A 23,016-nucleotide genomic window follows, 5' to 3' on the forward strand; every position below is an offset into this window, starting at 1 on the left:
AATATGATTGCAAAAATAGTTGAAATCGTCTTAAAAATTAAAGGTTGTGGTAAAACTAATCTTTATCAGTAAAAACCATCATAATGAATTTTCTTTGCTTGTAAGGTTATAATGAAAATGAAAGATTTCCTAATTGATTATAGCTTACTTTACATACAAAGTTAATGTAACAGTCTAAACTAAAATTAAGGATATTTCAAGCAATAACTTTTTTTACTAAAGCAATTATAAAATAATGCAATCTTTGATTCAAACATAAAATGGTTAAAACGAAATAAAATAAAAGTAAAAATCAAATAAAAATAACTGGATGCTCCTTTAACTAACTGATTAGGTTTCTATTGTTTCTGTTTGTCTCTATTAATTAAGTATATCTGGTGCATGCATGTTTCTTTGAGTAATAAATAATAATAACAATGCATAATATTCTTTAGTTACTGAAAAAATAAGGTAATAGTAGTGCACATATACATCTATTAAACTCTAAATTGTCCAAACTGGTTAAATTACTCTTCAAGCTTTAAATTATCTAATAGTTGAAAAATTAGTGAATGTTGTACATGCATGGGATTTAAAAATATAATTATGGTAAAAAATAAATAATAATACTGGTTATTTGCACTTAAGCTTCAGACCAGTATTATTATTTATTTTTTACCATAATTATATTTTTAAATCCCATGCATGTACAACATTCACTAATTTTTCAACTATTAGATAATTTAAAGCTTGTTAAGTACTTGTATAAAGTAAATTTCTTAAAAAAAAAAAAATATTTTGACAGTTGCCACAAAATATTTAACAAGAAAGAAATAATAATTTTTTTTAAAATCTAGCACAACATTTCTGATTGATTCTGGTTTCTTCCTGACCAAGGTGTCTTGCTCTTAACTCTTTTAAAGATTATTTGTGACTATTATGTTGAAGCTCATATTCTTTTGCTGCGGTTTTGTTATGACGGTGTTTTACTTTATGTTTTTATTTTTTTTCCTCCCGTATTAACTTGAGTTTAATTATGATTACTCTATTTCATATAAAAAATGGGATAAAGGTATTTTGATTGATTGCCACGTAAATATTGGAATAAATTTATTGTTACAATACATTGAGTGAGTAGTAAGGAATGAAAACCCTGAACTACTATAATTTGGTAGTAAGCTATTAATATTAATTTGTATGAAATTCAACCTATGGAGACAGTGTTTTTTGTACTAGTTCTTTGGGTACTACTGCATGTCATGTCGAAGTTGTGGTTCCTATTGAATCTCTCCAGATGAAAATCTACGGAACTTGTTCACTTTTTCCTTCGGGATAGACAAAGGAACTCCCCTTTTGATCACATGAGGTATTTGTTTGGGGACCATACTGCAACATAAAACACAACAATTAATTAATGGAAATGTGCAACATAAATAGGCCTAGCACAACATTCACACAACACACATAGCACATCAGAAACTTTAAAAATAAGTGGACAAAATACCTGCTCCACGAAAAATGCTGTCTATCAACTTCAGTGCAGCCATTGCCCATATCAATATATTGGACTTTCCATCAACAGTATCAGAACAAGAATTAATAATTCAACCACACAGACAAACCAGTGCCTATTCATGCTGCCAGCCACAATATACATGGTTTAAACAGCTGTTTCAATTAAAATAAATCTGAAAACACAAAAATACCTCAAATAACAATTTTAATAATATATTTACACTTGTACTGTTTACTCACAAGATGGTAAATAAATATAAAAGATGGTAAGTGGTGATCGATGTCGATTGGACACTCCAATCATCATCAGACCCAATAGGCGAATCAATAGAACCAACATACGCCTATTGGGTCTGATGATGATTGGAGTGTCCAATCGAAATCGATCACCACTTACCATATTTTATATGTATTTACCGTTGGACATGTATTTCGATTGGACACTCCAATCATCATCAGACCCAATAGGCGTATGTTGGTTCTATTGATTCGCCTATTGGGTCTGATGATGATTGGAGTGTCCAATCGACATCGATCACCACTTACCATCTTTTATATTTATTTACCATCTTGTGAGTAAACAGTACAAGTGTAAATATATTATTAAAATTGTTATTTGGCGTATTGTTTGTGCTTTTAGGTAATTTAATATCACGTACAATGCTGATAAAGAAGTTTTTCAAAAATTATAAGATCTTTCCCTCCCACCTGTAAACACGGCCACCTTTAACTCCTTGCCACAGCGTTCGAAGTGGCAACACTCTGTCAGTAATGCTGTTACAGCTGTTTTGTTTAGAGGCAGTAATGTGAAATTGTGTATTTTTTTAGAATACAAAAGCTTGTTTACTGGGCTATGAAAATATTCACTCCATTTTAAATGTACAGAAATAGATTTACAATTTATATTGTTATAGTTTATAACACTGTATGGTTTTATTTCAATCTTTTAATAAATTTATATTCATAAATTTAATTGATAAAATAAAATGATTACGTTATCCAACCACAGTTGATGGTATGAGACTAATTTCTCCATTAGGACATTTTGTATGCAACCACATCATCAAGGTGTTAATACATTGTGGTATGTCAATAGATACTTTAAAAGACTGTCACAGTCACAATAATAATGATGGTAAAATAATTAAAATAGAAATAGAATAAAAATGTATAAAACTGTATAGGCTGGCCATCACTGTCTCATCACTGCCACTAAACTATAAATAAAACTGACTGAATCATGATGTTTTTTTCTTCTTTCCAGTGCCACCTGTATTTCAGTTTGTTTTGTTCTTATTTTATACTTCTTTTTGATTTGTAACCTGTCAATTTATGTATAAAATATAATATTTGACTGGAAAGAAGACTGATCATTTAAAATGTTACATGGGTCAAGCTTTTTAACTTTGTAGATGGTGAATTTTTCTTTAACATCGAGCTTAAAACTTTTTGGTAATACTTAAACTATCTCAATGTTCTTATCAATAGATGTGTAGCTGTGGGATTCCAATATTAAATGTTAAGCATAACTGGATTGTTGATGTGTTATATTTTCTTTGTTTGAAAGATCTTCCAGTTTGGCTGATGTAGTACTTTGGACAGTTGTCACAGTTAACTCTATAGATACCTGATTTTTCATAGTTCTTTATTTAGTCAGTGACAGTGCTGGCCAGCCTGTACAGTTTTTATCAGTTTTATCAATTTTTTTTTATCAACATGACAAGTTTTAATTATTGTTATTGTAACAGTCTTTTAAAGAATCTATTGATTTACCACAATGTATACATTGATGATGTGGTTGCATACAAAATGACTTGACAAAGTTCTAAGGAACGAAACTAGTCGTCATATCAACAATTGTGGTTGGATAAGGTAATCATTTTATTTTATCAATAATATATTCCAATCAATGGTCACAATGAATAACATAAATTTAAATGAGTAACACGCAATTAAATGAGAGTTCGTCACCTAGAGTTAAGGGTGGCTGTGCCTGTAACCCATCACAACTAAGGAGATGGGAACTTTCATATCAATATTTTACCAAATCCAGGGAGCCTCGAAACCATAATCTCAGATAAAAAATTCCTTTTCCCTTTCCATACCCAAAGCAGGCTTAAGACTTTCGTGTAAATAAATACACTAAAAATAATATGATGTGTTCATAAGCCTGTTTAATGAGGGCAAGGGTCTCTGAACTGGATTTTTTGAGTTTAAAGCAAAACTTCACAGTGTTGCTCAACGATACCATCCATGTTGGCGTGATTACACAATGGAAAAACACTCGACACAAATATCCACCTCCTGTATCAATAAATGCCTGTAAAATAAATAAATAAAATAAATGGCGACTGAAGCAAAGCCCTTCTGAATTGTGAAGGACTCCTCTTCCAAACCCAACAGGTTGGACCCCCTCCACGGCTCTTTTGAGGCTACAGTGAATCAGTCCCAATACTTATTGAATAAACCCTGTATATTGGAAAGGTTTCAAAACATGGATTCTTTGTTGTTTTAAAATAATGTTTAATAAACGGTTTTAGTGGTTGTATTTGTGTATTTGGTTTAACTTATCCCATATATCTGTAGTATGGCAAAAATTATTATATGCAACTCGAGGAGAAGGGTTGACAACGGCACTTGCCGTACATGAAATCCCAGTAGGTGTAACCACACTTCCTGGATTTATAACGTAATATAACATTACTGTAAATTACTCTAAATTTCTTATAGAATAAACACAATAGGAGTTACCTGATGCAGTCTATAATGGGACAAACAGAAACGCAAAGATTGCATCCTGTGCAGTCCTGAGTGACATGTGGAATGTGTGTGGCAGGATCGAACTCTATGGCTTGGTATCCAGAGTCATTGCAAGCCATGTAGCACTTCCCACAGTTTATACACATGTCCTGAAACAACCAATGTGAAGTGAGTGACACAAGAATAAACATGTCTGTGCTAAAGAAATTAACATAGTAGGCTACATCAATAACCTAGTACATAGTAATAAGACTCTAATAACTTCCTAAATAACAAAGTGTTATTTTTAAATACCCGTGATTTTTCATTACCCATAATCCCATGTAATTGCAGACGTCAATAATAATTCTACTTTGATATATTGTCAGATATATTGAATTGTTTGATATATTGATATATTGTTCTGATATTGTTTTATAATATTGTGATACATTCTGTATATATTGTTGAGGTTCCACTGTAGTATATTGTCGAATAGAGGTAGTGTATACCTCTAAATAAATTACCTTTTTTGTTGGATTTGTTTTTGTCTGAAGAACGCAAAAACTATTCTGAACCAACTGGGCTGAATTGTACACACACACACTCTTGATCTGTCCTTAAGTTACCCTTGGTTACACATTAGGATGTATAAAGTTTCAGAGTGTTTACATCTTATATTTTAGAAAACGTGATCAGCCAAATTTTGAAGTACAAACCGATTTGGATACTTCATCCGACTGCTTGAATAGAAGGAAATTAAGCTGAGCGTCTGATTAAATAGTTTGTAAGAATAATGTTCATCGGGAAAAACTGTATTCACTAAAACGTCGTCCATCCTCATATTTTCAACTATTTAGCAATTCCATTGTTCTTTTATTATTAAATTATTCTTATTATCAACTCCAAAAATACCTTTCACCTTGTGAAGTTCTGAATGCATAAAATAATGCATTTGCAACTTTTTAAAGTGCATAAAACTATTACAGAATAAAGTAAGTATTAATACGTATAATAAAAGTCTCTAAATGTATATATTTATACTTATACTGTTAACTCATACGACGGTAAACACACTTGAAAGATGGTAAGAGGTGATGCATTGTACTGTAAACTCCAATCATCATCAGACCCAATAGGCAAATGACTGAATGAATGAAGTGCATGAATGGCAAATGAATGAATTGCCTATTGTGGGTCTGATGTTTGGAGTGTCAAATCGAAATTGATCACCACTTTCTATCTTTTATATACACTATATTTTATATTTACTATCTTGTGAGTTAAATAAAAGTAGGGGATAGCGGGGCTAAACCGTACAGCGAGGCTAAACCGTACACCCATTTTTTTTGCCTAGAATTCAAGCTAGGTGATCCCGACAAGTGCTGCTATCTAGCAGCAGAATGCGCAAGTTTACAGTATCTGCATCGTTTTGCTATGTGTGCTAGTTTCAATGTTTCAGTAAAAAAACATGTTTCTACTCACTTGCTTCTAATTTTTGTCCAGTACTAAATAAAAAGTTAGTAAAGTAGCTTTTATCATAGTCTATTAACTGTGAGATCATAATAAACTACATCCCTTAAGCTCTCTTTTGGTTATTAGCGATGATTGATTAAGTGATAGAATTTGAGTTTATGTTTATAAATTCCCACGAGGTACAGATTGGGGCTAAACCGTACAGCTCTGGTACAGGGTGCTGCTCATTTTCAGGGTGGGTCCATTCAGCTTGCAGTGCTGCGGAGTCTGCAGATAACTACATTTGTGGACTTTTTCTTCTTTCTTTTAATTTTGGGATGAAATTTTATAACTTTTTCATAAACTTCATATTTTTCATGAAGGTTGGTTTTTCAAATGTAATTTATTCTAAAATGTTTAAATTGTAATACACTGTTTCTTAACTACAACCTTTATATGGTAATAAAAAGTGTTTGTACAATAATTTGTTGCAGTACTACTAACCTAAACAAATGATTTTTAAACTGGAATAGCCCTACCCCCGGGGCTATTTAGTACAAGGTAACTTTTTTTAATTACCAATTTTTACAATATGTAAAAAATGCAATAGTTCCAAAATGTTTATTTATCCCTTTCAGACCCGGGAATCTTAGTCATCTCGACCGCTTTAAGTCCTGAGCAAATTTTGAATAAATGTTGGTTTTTAACCTAGATTTAAAATACTAAAATTATTGATTAGGTTTGTTTTAAAGACGAAACCTTCATAATACCATATTAACAATTTCAGTTTCAGCAATAATTAGCATTACATACGTTTAAAAACATAAATAAAACAGTCATTAACCTTAACAGTTGCCTCTTTCTCCTATCTTACCGTGACATTGCAACAAAACAATCAGTGTTACCATAAGACATGAAGGCAGACTGCAAAACAAAAATTCCCAGCTGATCTCCAACCTACACAATCAATGCGTACAGGTCTGAGCAACAGAAAGATCCAGAAACTTAAAAAAAAACAAATAAACATCTAACCTACACAATCGTGTTGGTTAGGTTGTCAGGACTTAAAAATTCACCTACACAAATGAGTGTGCTGGGTCTGAAAGTCAGTAGCCAAATAATTAAATTATATATTGCTTGTGTTTACATTACTTTTACTTCATAATTTGCGATGTAACTACGAATCTCCCTTATGTGTACGATATAGCCCCGCTGGCCGCTCTCCCCTATAAGTGTAAAATACATATATATATTTACACTTATAGGGGAGAGCTGTGTGTTTCAAGAGTGTTGTTAGCAGTGCTCGATTTGTAAAAAATGAGGTTCTGCAACTGTAACCTATTTAAGGTGATAAGTAACTATTTATGTACTCATTGTTTATCCAATGTTTTTAACTTTCCAAAAGAGAGGTACCGGAACTCCGTTCCACCGCATATCGAGCACTGGTTATTAAACATAATTATATTTACTTTCTGTAAATTTAATAACTCATACAATGCAGATCAAGAGGTTATTTATAAAATAATTTTAAAGTGCTTATGCACATTATTTATCTTGGCTGGAATTTTCATTCCCTTACAACAAATTCTATGAATACAATTTAAGTAAGACTGAGTTAATGAACATATAAAATAAAATAGTGTAAAGTTATAATTGTTTGTTTGAATAAACCATGATCTTTTGTTTTCCAAATAAGAAGACCTACAAATTCATCCTTTATTGTTCTTTAAACCAGCAGAACACGACATTATAAAAAAGCCTAGTTGCATTGTAATTAGCAGGAATAGAACATTGCATCCAACAGAGAATCACCTCACTATACATAAAACCAGCAACCTACCAATTTAATTTACAGTTAAATAAAATGTGATTAAATGTTGTATAAGTTATACGTAATATGAAAAGGTCATGAACTGTTTCTCTTAATCATATAAATACATATAATTTTACCACTTACATCATTAATCAGTGCAACAACTTGTTTGCTGCTGTCCAAACGTTTGTAGACCCCAATCCTTGGAAGAGCACTTCCAACAACATCCAACACCTTAGGCACTGGCCTCTCTGATGGGATAGGTCTTTCTGGATCATTTATATCCTCTTGCCCTACCATAGGGTCCTCTAATTTGGCCTTCATAAGGAGTTGATCTCTTTTCTCTTTGTACTTGCCAAAATGAGGAAGTACCTACAAAAATCGGTTTGGTTTAGTAATTGGATATATATTTAAGACTTTTATAACATAATTTGCGCAGGCTGTAAGGTGCTACGGCGCGCTGGGGTCGCGGCCCTTCCTATCTAAGGCTTTCCCGTACTACGCTCCTCTACCGTATCGCCTTACAAATAAAATGCTCAAAATCGCCCAAGTCGAGCTGGGAAACTCCAAGGTACTTCCGCTATTCAATTTTTAACCAACCGTATTTGTCGTCTCTTAAAGCTCAGAGTGACACCTCACCACAGGGGGTCAACGATGTCAACACAATCATCATCGCTTTAATGATCACTTTTGAAACAACTGTTGACACTGTGTTGTTCTCGCAGGACTAGCGCCAGGCTAATTCACCGGTCTTTATCAAATTAACCAATTTAGTATGCTACAATATCACCCTAATTGCCAGGCTAATTCGCCGGTCTTTCTAAACTACAACAATTTAATAAAATAAAATATTTCCCTACTTGCCAGGTTAACTCGCCGGTCTTTCTAAAGTAAAATAATTAAATAAACTAAAATAATTCCCTACAGGCCAGGCTAACTCGCCGGTCTTTCTAGCCTACAACAATTTAATAAAATAAAATATTTCCTTACTTGCCAGGCTAACTCGCCGGTCTTTCTAAAGTTAAATAATTAAATAAACTAAAATAATGCCCTACTGGCCAGGCTAACTCGCCGGTCTTTCTAACCTACAACAATTTAATAAAATAAAATATTTCCCTACTTGCCAGGCTAACTCGTCGGTCTTTCTAAAGTTAAATAATTACAAAAACTAAAATAATGCCCTACTGGCCAGGCTAACTCGCTGGTATTTCTAAAATACAATAATTAAATCAACTAAAATAACTGAAATATATTTGCTGAGAAAATAAGCTGGGATTTCAGTTGGGCTTCTTCGCTTGGTTTCAACTGACTTTGATCAGACTCAATTGCTGATTTAAACTGTCCTCGAACGACCAGTGGCTCTGGTTTTATCGGCAACAAGAGTAGCGAGATCCAGTGGTGATAGCACGTACTACTTCCGTGTTCAGCGGCCTCCAGCGGCCGGCGACGTAAGCTAGTCGCTGTTATCGGGGTTGACCCTTGTCCCGTAACGAGCTTATTGTCCGCGCCGCTAACACCTTTTGCTTGCTAACGGTTATAAACATAACTCATAGAACCGGTCAATATTTACAACCGTTACAAGGTAATTTGAAATTTAATGTATTAGAAACAATTAAAACTGAGTTTAAAAGATAAATGTTGTAGCTACCGCAATATAGTAGACGCAACGATTGCGTAAAGATAGTGTTAACGAGACTCGTAGAAGTTTTTAAGGCACTCGCCTTAACATTATTTACGCGAGTTGCGTACACTACTTTACCTACGAAAGTGTTTTAATTACTAAAAATCACTACTCATAACTTCTAAGAGAGGTTATGTTTTCGTTTATAACATCCCATTGCCACTGTCAGTTATGCAACGAAACATTGTACCAAATGCTAATTGCACCACTCAACAATTAAATTGGGTTGAACAGCTCATTAGTTGACGAATCATTACAATTTTACTTCTTCTCTCTCAATCCTTGATCCTCATTGGTCCATCACCCATGTTGTTTTGGGTAAAACTATGCTGTTATGAAAGTAAACAATGCTGTTATGTGAAACTTTTCTAAGAACTGAACTGAAACGGCTACCTACTTTTAAAACGGTCCTAGGTAAAAGTTTTTTAAATAATGTTGCTATGTTCGGTTATCTGAAATGAATTTGAGTGCTCAAACTTATGAACTTACTTACCTAATACAGTATCTGATGAGGAAGAATAAAGTCTGATTTCAATACTTACACTAAAATTTGTTTAATATTTCATAAGAAATTAGGTTAATCTATAGACATCTTATTGGAGTAGTTTTATACAATCCTCTATTTAGTTTAAAAATGAAACAAAGATGAAAATGTCTGACTGCTAAAAATTAGATATTATTTTCAGTAGATTACCAGAGGTAAAGGTATAAGATGTTAATAGTCATCATTTTATGGAAAATTTAAATGACAATAATCATCATTAAACCTAATGAACCCATAATATTATGTAACATAAAGTTACATTATCAATTTACATTTTGATACTCTTTACATTTATCAACTTTGTGGCTAAACACATCGCCAGCAATACTCATAGAAAATAGTCATATGAAGTATTTGTCATGTCACTATCAACTAAGACAATTTTGAAATTATTAATAAACAGTCGATAACTTCATATACAAGGTACTTTATGCTGTTTTCATGGATAGAACACTTAAAAGCCAACAGACAATGATAGAATCAACTCATTCAGTATTTACAATTTCATGTACCTTTCCATTTGAATCAAGCAAATGCATAACAGGCTTTCCTTTTTGGTGCACCGAAGTAGGGGGTGACTGACCATCCCATCCTTGCAATTTATCAATGCTCTTCAGATAAAGAAGTGTTTTCAGACCAGTTTCATAGTCTTCAATCAAAGTAAAATCTTGATTCTGTACTGCACTACCAACCTGCAAAATATGATTAACCCTTTGATATGTAAGACTATTTTCAGGTTGTCTTGATTGGTGAAGTGGTCATAGCTGTAATGACTGCATTTTGCACAGCTATAGATTTCACATCGGTTGTCCCTGCCGCGTGAATGTCAATGGTACTGCCCATCATAAAAACACTGAAACTTTTGAAAAGCCAGCAGCAGTATTGGAAAAAATGAAAATCTTTTACACAAAAAAATGTTATTATGTCTGTTGAATGGTGATAGCTAGTGAGCAATTGAGAAACTAAAATAATCTGGAGCTTCTTAAACTAAGCAAGTAAGTATAGAATCAGCCACAATGGATACCAAGCCAACACACAGAGAAAAGAGTAAGTATTAGTATTAGTCTTGCAAACGGAAGAGACAGCTGAAGTTGATATATTTCTGTTTTGTTTACCTCAACGACGTGGCTAGTATGACTGGCTAATGAGTTCAAAGGGCTGATCAGGAAGGTTAAAAAGGTCTATGAAGATATTTTGTACTAAACATTCTGATGTTTCCAAGGTATGCCAAAGGATCTACAAGGATCACAAAGAATTCATGGATTAGTTATTGAAAAATGATTTTTGAAACTACTTTAACATTTTTCATCTTAAAAACAGATCACAGTTCAAGGGAATGAAACTTCTATTTAAGTTACCTGCAATACTGTTGCACCACACTGAAGAAATTGTAAAGCACTGTCTGCCGAGTCAATGCCTCCAATACCGAGAATAGGGAAGCCAGGAAGTGCCTTCGCAATGGCAGAAATGGCTTTGAGGGCCATCGGCCTAACAGCATTACCCGACACTCCTCCATAAGTTGTTAGCTTCTCTTGCCCAACAGCTGGATATGGCTCTCCATTACTGTTTACGGACATCAGTCCTTGAACTGTGTTTATGGCAGATACACCACTGGCTTTACCTAAAACAGTCCAAAAATTAATTTTTGTTCAACCATTTGTGGTAAGGTTATTTTTATATTGGCTTTAACGACAATTATTTACCTTAGATACTTGAGTTATGGAGTAACTTATGCTTATTTTAGCTATTTTACTGTTATCCTATACACATATTTCACCACTAGTGTATATGATATATCTTCATGGATCTTAATATTTTTGTTATAAAGCTTGGCGCCCACTGGGTCGGTACTGGATTTTTCAAAAGTTAAAAACAATGAATCAAATGTGCATATGCACCCACTGCGTCGTCACTGACGTTAACAGCGTTCCGAGCCTTCAGGATGTCCAATGGAAAGTCTGAAGCTAAGAACTCTAGGATACTTCTGTGACGGCGGATCCATCCGATCGATCCAGTGCACACAGGCTTCTGATGTTCGGGACGGTCAGTACGGCATTTTCAGTGTTCTACACAGTCTGCTCTCAGTTCTCTGTTGTGCTTGTGTTCAGTTTGGTTGCACTGGATGACAAAAGTTCATCTCCTCTCTAGATAATTCTGCTTCCAGCATCAACAATGAGTTTCAATCTTGTTGTGAGTCATCCTAAAGTATTCAAAAAATTTAACGTTATCTTCTATAAGGTCTGGGAACAAATTGTGAAATTCACCACAAATCAACCTATTCCTATTGATGTGAATCCAAAACCTACTATTAAAAATGCACTCACTACAGAAATTTCCTCCTCCTCATCCATCTTTTAACAAATCCTCTCCCAAACTGACTTCTGTTTTGGCGAAAGGCAGATGGAGGACAGTGCCGAACGCCTGAGCGGAGGAACGTCTGATCCAGTGCGCGCACCCCCTCTAAAAAATGCTGAGACGGCTGTAACGACCGTACCGACTGTACCAACTCAGTGGGCGCGTAGCTTTATTAAGTTATTTTATTTTAATAATATTATTAAAAATTATATTTATTTCATTCTATAACCAAGACTAAGAAGTTTTAGCTAAACTTTGAGAAGACTACCCACTACCTCACAAGGACAAAGTTGACTTTATCAGTCTACTATGAGATCAAGGTCAGTGAATGCCAGTTATCTTATCTTATGCTTAGTATATAGTTAATGAATAGTCATTTATTCCATCTTTAAACATCATAATATTGTGATTTATTTCATCAAAAAATAAATACATCTTTTTTTGGGCTACATTGTAGTTGACAAGAGACAAAATGGCATGCTTTAACTTTCTAGTTTTGAGTTCTGAGAACCTCCACCCAAGCGTAAACTGTTAGGATCTTTGTACATAATGTCCTTCTGTGTTTTCGTGTTTTACGTGTGTGTTTTTGTGTTTACTGACGACCTCAATTTGAGTGATATGACATTTTTTAACTGCCTGAGGATAGGATTTTAATCCCGAAACCGGTCGCCTAAGACAACAATAGGATCACTGACGGACAGGTAATATAAACCATTTGATTGAATAGAGAAGCCAGCGACAAGCTATTTTTATTCATGGACAGCTTAAACTTACATTGAGAGATGTTCTGATGTTCATTATCGTTCCATTTATCAACTATTAATTATTTTACAATAAGCAATGTAAAATTGTAAAATGAATACCTTCATAGGCCGCTTTTGCTAGAGCAACAATATCGGTGATATTTGGTGTCAATTTGACAAAGAAGGGGATTTTAACTGCATCGTGGACCCACAATGAAATATTCTTCACCAGTACTGGATCCTGAAAGAAACAGATAAATTGATCTATTAGTTAAAGACTAGCCATTCTGTGGTTGTAACTCTTAAAGGTGAAGATCAGTGGCGGTCCCAGGATATCTTTTCGGGGGGGGGGGGGGATATATCCCTCCCATCACCCCCCCCCCCTGGGACTGCCACTGGTGAAGATCATGTTAGTCAAATGGAGGTTAAGTGTAGAATGAATGCCTCCGTGTAGTTTTGCAGTTCAAATGATAGCTTAGTCACATCACAGCTATGACAATGTCTATAAATAACACTTGTTGTATATTGTTATGGCTGCTACAATGTCTATTACACTTGCGTTGTTAATGACAATAACAGATTACTTATTCATGGTATGAATTAACTATCGATTGTAAGTCCAACTAATGATCAATTATTATTGATCCTGTCAAAAATTGGTTTTATTTTCAAATGTCTTCTTATGTGATGATCTAAAAGGTTTTATCAACAAATACGTACATTTTTTTAAATTTCCGCTAGTACTATATATTTTCCATTGCCCACACAGATGCTCTTGGAATGCAATTGTTTATTATTTGTATGTATTAAACACACACTACTGAGCCATTCTTGATTATACATTGCTTGATAATTTTCATCATGCTAAAACCTTAGTGATTAAACTAAACTTAAATTCCTTCCAGGGTTGAACCCTCCTATTAGTAAATAAATTTGGCAGCTCTTTCCTAAGATGTAATACTGTTTTCCATAAACAACGATTTGTTTATACTGGGTGTACATAAAAGAAGTACACCAACTACAACTTTGTACGTAACTTTGTAGTACAACATTGTACATTAATTTAACACAATCTACGTGTCCGACATAGCTGCGGTTGGTATCACTGGGTTGGAAAACAACTCCAGTTTTTCCAACACAGTTGACTGTTATCAACAATGCCAATAATTTGGTAAAATTGTTATTTATTGATTTGGTTAAAATGGTTGATACTCTAACAGAAAAGTCTTCTTGTGTGCTGGAGTTTGAAAGAACTCGATCTGCTACCACTGTTTGACGTAGTTTTCGGAGGCGTTATCATAGAGACCCTTCCAAGTAGGAAGTCAATCTATGACTGGCATCGGAAGTTCAAGGCCACGGGTTACTTAGGTTGCGGATGGGTTTTCAGGCTGAGTTAATCCGTTCAACACGGTTGTAAACACTCCTAGGATATCAACACAGAGGGTAGGTATGGAGCTTCTTCTTTAACATGGGTATGCTTTGCTTGGGGGGTTATGTCAGATGCAGAGTTTTTGTTCCGCCTTTGCCGTTGAATCTCTTGGAGCTCAGGCATCGCATTACTGCTGCAGTACAAGAGTGTTGACTCTTCAAAACGTTTGGTCAGAACAAATTCTATTAAAATATGAATAACCCCTATTAAGTCTGAATAGGTCAAAACCTTAGAATAGATGTCTGCAAAGCAAGCCGTGGTTCATATTAAACACTTTTAGTGTATAGGAAAAAAACTTGAGGTTTTCATCTTTCTAATGGTGTATGTTACTCTTTATAAGTCAGTAAAACGTCACAGTAATTTTTAAACAAATAAGTTGTTTACTTCTTTTGTGTACACCCGGTATTACCATCATGATCATAGCTGATTAACATTAATAACGGAAATCAAACTAAACATTTGCATTATTTGATTTGAATAATTTGTTTCTTCTTATGAGCGTTCTTATTGCTCTAAATAGCTTTATTGTATGTAAAGACCTAAGTTTAATCTTTGTTGAGACATCACGGTTATTCAAAACTGTGTTCAATCAAGCAATCCTAGGACAATAAAGATGATTTATTTATGCTATTGTCCTAGAAACTCCCTTATTTTCAATAATTTCCTTTTCAGTACGGTATATTTTAAATGTGGGGTACTTAGGTGTCCTAGATAAGGAAATTGATGTGTATTACAAAGTCTAAGTTTCTTATGACCTTGAAATTGAAGGCAACTTGCCTGGCCACATGCTAATCCCATGCCAGATTCGCCCATCCCATGAGGGCAAGAGAGGTTAAGTTCCAAAGCATCTGCTCCTGCCTCCTCAGCCATCTGGGCTAGTTCTGTCCAGTCCTCTGGGTTGTAGGTGCACATGATACTTGCTATCACCACCTGGAATTGCACAGAAAAAATTGTACCCTTAACACGTTAAGTGCCACGCCACCCCGATCGTACCAGCACAGGTAGGCCGGGCGGAGTGACGCGCCGCTCCGATCGGGGCGGCACCAGGGTTTTGCAGTGTTTCACCAAATCGCCGCTAGAGTTCACTGGTGGACTGCTAGCGGCAATCTGATGAACTTAATCGGTAAAGTACATCCGGTGCCTCACAGATGGCGTTGCCGTAGCCTTGTATTGCTGCCACAGCCTTCTGTAGAGACTTGTAATTTTGGTCCAAAAGCGCCGGTTTGGGCCGGCGCGGTTTGACTTCACGTAACTGTTGTACATTTGATTTGATATAAGTTGTAATAGACTGCATATATACCACTAATAGTAATAATTTACTAAAGATAAGGAAGTAATTGTTATTTGACCTCAAAAATTATTCATAAATATCTTTCCACAATAATTATAAATCACATACTATTTGTTATTTTTGGGTGAGATTTAAAAAAAACATTTTATTTTTATACAAATTTATTGACAGAACATTTTTAACTATGTTATAACGAAAATACAAGATTTAAATTCATGGGCAATGCCGTGGAAAATACAAACGTGAAGAATAAAAAGTTAGTAAATAAAGTTACCGTAGTAGTTTCTCCACCAATGGAACAACCTTCACTAATATCCATCTCACTGGACATTGGGAAGTTCAATGCTCTGTCTATCTCACTATCAGATAGATCACTCATAGTGAAAACTATAAACTAAACTATAATATCACTGAGTCACTCACAAGTAAACAAACATGCGCCATAGATAGCAAGAACTGAGTGAATGTCCCGTAGTCAAGGGATGAAGTGTGGGAGGGGTGGGGAATGTGCACAGCACAGAGACGTGTACGAAACCATATGTTGTAACCAGAGATTTGGCGGGAAATGACGTTACTGCCAACCGCGCAGAGTAAAATACCCTAAAATACCGAAAAATTACCCGCGGTCCGATCGGACCGGCATTGATTTTTTCTAGCGATATTTTGCTAAAAATTTTCACTGCTGGCCTGATTAGTCCAAATTTTATTTTTGGTCAAAATTGATTTTTTTTCATGATAACACCTCATAACTATGATAAATAAGTATAAAAACCATTCAGTAGAAAAAAGAACTACATTTCTGTTTGGCACTGCGGTAATCTGGCTAAAAAGTAGCGTGGCACTTAACGTGTTAAAGCTCCAACAGCAAATCTTTGTTCTTTACTGTGCTACTAACCTGCATAATATGATACAGTTAACCCTTTGCGATCTGAAAGCCATTTTAGGTTGTATATAGGTATTGAACTAAAGACTAACATGATAAAACTTTCAATTACAACTATCTATGCGACTGTACTAACTCAATAAAACTAGCTGTGAACTACACCTTTTACAATTGGTTCAAATATTTACTAAAGGATGTTATAATTTCATCAGAAGGTCTTGGATTCACATATTCAGAGTACCTACATTTAACATCTAAACAGACACACACACAAACACAATCATCAAAACCGCGGGCATTAAAACATTAAAAAAACTATAAAATGACAGCAACAACGGTATCAGGGACTGATGAGACATGACCAGATGGTTAAAGGATCAGAACTACCCTTGCCACCGTTTAACACCTAAAATGACTTCACGATAAGTCAAAACTAATTGTGGCACACACAACATTTGGACTACAAAGATGTAGGTGTTTAAACCAATTTTGATATATTCCATGTAATCCGAAGGCTACAATTAAAAATTAAATTATACCTATCTTGCAGCCAACCTATCTTGCTAATTATTATTGCTAATCTTGCAGCCTGGGTGTCAAGTTTATACCCTGTATGATGGAACCAGACTCCTGACCCTCCGTCTACCTGGGCACTGGCCAATGGTGTAAAGACCACTTCCAATCCCAGGTAGACGAGGGACAGAAGACAGGTTCCATCATGCAGACTATAGAGCTATATGTATGGCAATCTGCTGGATAACCAACAAGTCTGATCAAAGATTGCGCAATCCTTGGTGTTATCTTTCTGGCAAAAAGATAGCACTGTAGATTGAGGGCTCTATTCCTGTCTTAACAGGTCTGCTGTGCAACTCACGATGAGTTTACCTGTCTGTGGCAGATGTGGGAGAATCATGGTAAAATGTAAATTTGAGCCCTTGATCACTTATGGCTATTGAAAACTCATATTGTTATGATTTTAAAATGCTAGCTGTGTATAATTTTGTTACTCCCTCCTCGATAGTTATTCTAATTAGGAGACCTTCCCAGGACTGGAGAATCTAGCTAGTCTAATTTTAGAGTGCAGGACTAAAACCTCACCAATTGCCAATGGATTTCATCTATGTGATAATGACAGGACCCTCCAGCCTATTCTGAAATAATGTGTAAAACGGTTTCCAAGGAAGGTGTAACAGAAAAAAAATTATGATGCCACAACAAAATGTTTGAATAAAGAGCTAACTAGTATTTATAGAGGTTAAATACCCTGTCAGGAAAGTCTCTTTTGAGCTCTGTGATGCTGCGACACCAGTATGTTGCTGTCTTCTCTGAGATGAGCTCAATGTTGAGGAAAGATCCTTGCTCTGGACCATAGAGGTGTCTGGATGTCACTCCTCTTATGATCCTTGGAGAGATATTAGTGACCAGATCCTGGAGACAAACAAGCAGAACTATCAACTGTCATTAGGAAAGGGTTTTTAGCTGATTGGAGGTTTTTCTTCTTTCCTCTCGACCTTCATCCTGAAAGTCTCACCAGGGTCAAATAATTTTCTCGATAGCTGACTTGATATCAGAGGATGGTGGAATAGACCTTCCTCAAAAGCAAAGTTGACTGCTCGGGTAAATATAGCTTTCGTACTGGAATATGTAGATGATATATTATTGTAGGAAACTATAACTAAGAATTGTATAATCAATGATTGCCCTTTGTTGGCTCTCCCTTGGGGATTGGTTAGTTTGCATGAAGTTTGCAGATGGATTGCAATGGCATAAGAACTTGTATCATTGTTGATCCAATCTAAATAATGGTTATCTTGATTGACACAAGCGCAATGCACAATGTAATTTAGAAAACATAATAATAACAAATCATAATATTCCCTGGTGGTAGGCCAGAACTCGTATCCAATATATGAATGGCTTTGAAATTGATCATTGATCAAAATAATAGGATTACGCAGGAGTCAATTATAGCTATTTGTAATGTTGTAAATTTATTTATTGAAGCATTGTTATACCTTTAGCCTTTGTTCTTGCAGATGAGTTTATTAGTTCTTGCCATTGGGAAAATACATAAAATCGGTTTAAATTTTGTTTGTGTGATTCTGAATTATACATTTCTATTCAACATAACTACTGTACCAATAGAATTGATTTATTTTCTTCATAACAAGAACCCTTTACAAAACAGGTATGAACAAAATGAACTGTTCACAAATCTAACTTTTAGGTAATAATGTTAAATTAAGATGTCTTCAAAAACAATATACATTTTATAAATATATGGTCGTGACTATTTTGCAGCTTTTTGAGGATCTACTTCCTAAACAGCATAGTAGAATGTGAGAGAATTCAAGCTATAATTTTGAGAAAATATTCCAAATTATTCTTACCTTTTCCAGAGAAAATGTCTTAGTGACAACGAATGCCCATCCTTGCTCAAAAGCTCTGCGGATCATAGCACTGGAGGTGGTGGGGGGAGCCGAAGCGAGTCCAAACGGGTTTTTAAACTTGATTCCACACATCTCAACACTGAGGTCAACATCATCTATGGGGGTGTAGAACTTAGGTAGTTGTGGGGGTCCAACCACTGGCTTCCCATTACTCTTCTATGGGAAAAATACTTTGTTTGGTTTCATTTGCTCTTTGCATGGAAGAGAGATTCCTTTGATTTCTTGTATATCCATAAAAACATTTCATAAATAATACCATTGACTATGTACCACAGGTAGGTATAGTCAATGATAATACTAAAAGCAAAAGGTTACTCTGGTTTTCATTCTTGAAGTACAAATAATTTTGAATCATGAGGCTTGTATTTGTACCTCTTAGTAACTTTTCCACTTGATATTCCAAGAAATATTTATTTTTTGCCCAGTGTAAATACTATGAATTAGCAATTAGAGCTCTAATTTTTAAGGTCTGGTTAAAATATTTTTCATTTACAATTGAAATACAATCTAAAATAACCTATTTCTTATTGAAAACCCAAATAGATGGTTGCAAAATATTTACTACTGTTTTAAATAAAAGGATCGTAAATATTCCTGCCAAAAAGGGAAAAAACTTAAGATGATTGCCGGAATCTTTACACTTTTACAAAATAGTTAGGAGAATGTTACCCTTTTAGTGACCACTATTCAAGTATTATCAAAATAGGCCTACTTTATAAATATAAGGGTTCTCCTCAACAAATAACTTAACAGAAAAATTCATTCAAAACTTTATACTGTAGAAAATGTACCTAAGTATGTTTCTTGAGTTACACTGAAAATTTAAACAAATCATACTTTAACTAAAATAGACATAAAATGTTAAAGGTTAATTATTTTACCCATTTTTAAAAACTGTAAAATTACGTTACCTCTTATTTTGTAGAATGCCTTTAGTTATTGAAGTTCTAAAGATCACTGATGCACATTTCGCCACAAGTTGTGGAATCTTCAGATTTACACTAAACTACATCACTACTATATACAAACATTGTATAGTAGTTAGTTAGTAGTGATGTATAGTTTAGTGACTCTGAAGATGCCACAACTTGTGGCGAAAAGTGCATCAGTGATCTAACTTAGAACTTAAGAACTATAGGCATTCTACAAAATAAAAGGTAATTTAAACTAAATGTTAGATAAATCTATTTGAATGATTAAAAAAAAAATACAAAAATCATACCTACTTTTGAAAACATTTGAGAAACTATTTCAACATCAAACTTACAGTTTTATAAAAAATAACAAACCTGGATGTAACAATGAATGTACCAGGCTGCAGTTTTGCCGTCGTTGACGGATTCTACAGTTGTGTCTGAGATTCCAGCCAAGTCTCCTCCTACGAACACATCCACCTCGCTGGATTGCATCGTCAGGGTGTTGACCACAGGGAGGTTGTCAGAGTTTAGCTTCAGAGGGTGCAGCCCAGCAATCACTGCAGAAAATTAGGTCTCAATCACCTTTTATTACTCATGACTTTAAGGCCACACATCTAGGTTATGAGTTTAGGTCATATTTACTATTACTAGGTTGGTAAGTCGGTGGCTCAGTCGGTATAGCGCTACGGACCTCGGGCCCAAGGCAGCAATGTCGTGGGTTCGGATCCTGGTACCTGCCACCACTTCACCCTTGCTTTTATTATACAGTATGTTCCTCATACAGGTTTGTTTTATAGCCTATATGGATGGGCAAATAAATGCAAGGTTAAAAGAGGCAGCAAACCTCGCTTTACCAAAAAAGACACATTTTAGGCAAATAGGAGTGAGATGACCTAGGTAGCCGTTCTTCATGACTGAGATCAGCTGTAAATTTAGCCGTAATTGATTTTTAAAAGCCAAATTATTGATCAAATATCCATCACGTAAACTTTTGTATCAGTTTAATTATTTATATCTGAAAACTATAAATTAATGTCTCAATGAACTAAAAACAGTCTTAATCAAATTACCTAAAAGTTTTCATTTTTAATATCTTACATTTGTGTGTGTAAATATTGGTAATGTAACACTGCAGATAAATAAAAATTATAAATAGCATTTCTATGACTGTAACATACCAGTACACTTTGGTTGTCTTTGAATGTTAGACAGGCAGTTGCTGTGTGAACAAAATGACACAAACTACACGAAGCAATTAATACACAGATAGAGGTAAATTAAATTAAATGAAAAATCCTTTTTTTGAACAGGCAAAGTTAGGGCCACATGGCCCTTTCTTACACTTAACCTGCATACATAATTATAAATATAAAATAGAATACACAATTTAACACATTATTTACACAAAATCAATACTTTTTTGATAAAACAAAAACAAAATGTCTAACAAAAAAAGTCTCACACACTCAGTCAGCAATTACGCAAGTGCCAAAACACAAAAAAGGTATGACAATTTAAATATAAATTTAATTTAGAGAGTATAAATCAATAAAATCAATATAAGTAAATCAATATGAAACAATAAAGATTTCTGATTCTAAGTTTAAATTACACAAGGAACCAAGACACAAAAAAACTTGTTCATAGTTCATGAACAATTTGCAAAAAAAAATAAACTCACACTTTTTTATGAAATGTTTATGGATTATAATCCAGAATTCAGTACAGAGTAAACAGCAACAAAGTAATAGTAAAAATCATAAAGGCAATACTATAACAATTTTATCTAACTACATAAAGGTTTAATTCAATATTACGTTGTAAAAATAATGTCTTTCGATTTCATACGACTTTTCTTAATTATATAATATATTTTTTGTCATATTATTCTAAATTGTTCCATTTATTTTTTACATTTTAGTCCCCTGAAATTTTCTTTTGTCCCCAGCGAGCCAAAGGTGAGTCATTTATATAAATTTAAATGTCCAAAAGTATACACACATCATTATTGTAAAATCCTAAAATATTCATATGTACTATTTAACTTTAAAAAATAAGAACTTCAACAATGAATTGTAGCTGTCGTAGGCAATTAATTGCTTACCCGTTGAGTCATATAATCCTGAACCAAAAGCAGATATTACATAATCAGCTTTTATTCTCGTTGATTGTTCTTTGTCAACTACCCATTCTCCTTCATCATTTTGTTCAGTTCGGTAGAACTCTACTGCAGTTATTTTACCATCCTTGGTAATAATGCCCTTTGGAGCCATAAATGGTAGAAACTCACATTTTTCTTCTTTTGCAAGCTCAACCTAAAAATGCACTGTTTTACCATACATGGTGTTAAAAAAAGGTGGAAACTTAGTTTGCGTAGTGATTTCCTTGGGTCAAAATAAGCAAAAACGTTTATACAAACATTTGTCCAATCTCAGTAAATTTCAGGCAGACTTCGACGTTATCTCACTAAGATTAGTTTTGACAAAGATTAGACATAGTTTGGAAAAATGTAGCCTAACTGAGAAATTAACTGCTTTCCTGCTATACGTACAGTTTTCTGTATTTAAACGGTGTTAAAACTATGGAGAAAACTGTAGGTATAGCAAAGAAATAAATTAATTAATATGATATTCTTTGCTTAATTTTGCTCATAAGGAATCATCCACTACTCAAAATATGTCCCCACCTTTTTCAAACACCCTGTACATCAAAATTAGTCTAGAAAAATATACATATTATTTAGACTAAAAAAACTTTACTGTAAAGGTTCTTACTTCCTCTGGTACTGCTCTGATGTTGGTAAAACCTTTTCTAAAGACGACAAAGACTTTGGAGGCTCCACAACGGAGAGCGGAAGTTGCACAGTCAAACGCCGTGTCACCAGCTCCTAGGACTATTACCTTTCCACTCAGTGTTGGTAAACCGCAAGAACATGAGTTGCATAAGCCTAGCAAACAAATAAGGATGATTAAAAAATTAAACATTAAATTGCATAGTTCTGTCAGTGACACAAATGTTTATAGAATACAAAGCTTGGGTTTCCTATTACTGAGTTTATGGCACAGCATCTTTGACTATGGAGAGTACCGGTAGTACAGGTATAATTACCATGTTAAGACAGCGACCAGTTTTAAAACAGGACCATTTAAACTATGTTAAACTTTATCAAGTTTCTAACCCACCTCTTAAGTGTATATAGTGGGGTTGTATAGTTGCATATAC

General features: G+C 34.4%; 1 protein-coding gene across 1 annotated transcript in view; it reads right to left on the reverse strand.

The window, feature by feature from the left end:
* Positions 1-1,074: 1,074 nt before the first annotated feature.
* Positions 1,075-23,016, reverse strand: part of LOC128999015 (dihydropyrimidine dehydrogenase [NADP(+)]) — a 40,466-nt gene continuing 18,524 nt past the window's right edge. The window contains exons 2-13 of the mRNA XM_054425371.1: positions 22,569-22,741; positions 21,899-22,109; positions 20,167-20,351; positions 18,818-19,033; positions 17,691-17,855; positions 15,031-15,183; positions 12,945-13,065; positions 11,085-11,347; positions 10,239-10,418; positions 7,646-7,873; positions 4,246-4,403; positions 1,075-1,365 (exon numbers count right to left, since the gene is read on the reverse strand). Of these exons, the coding sequence (XP_054281346.1) occupies positions 1,257-1,365; positions 4,246-4,403; positions 7,646-7,873; positions 10,239-10,418; positions 11,085-11,347; positions 12,945-13,065; positions 15,031-15,183; positions 17,691-17,855; positions 18,818-19,033; positions 20,167-20,351; positions 21,899-22,109; positions 22,569-22,741 (2,162 nt within the window). The 3' untranslated portion in view covers positions 1,075-1,256. The remainder of the gene's footprint in view (positions 1,366-4,245; positions 4,404-7,645; positions 7,874-10,238; positions 10,419-11,084; positions 11,348-12,944; positions 13,066-15,030; positions 15,184-17,690; positions 17,856-18,817; positions 19,034-20,166; positions 20,352-21,898; positions 22,110-22,568; positions 22,742-23,016) is intronic.

This window comes from Macrosteles quadrilineatus, unplaced genomic scaffold (genome assembly GCF_028750875.1).
Source record: "Macrosteles quadrilineatus isolate MER2022 unplaced genomic scaffold, UCM_ALF_1.0 Scaffold_7__1_contigs__length_78375512, whole genome shotgun sequence".
Lineage (NCBI taxonomy): Eukaryota > Metazoa > Arthropoda > Insecta > Hemiptera > Cicadellidae > Macrosteles > Macrosteles quadrilineatus.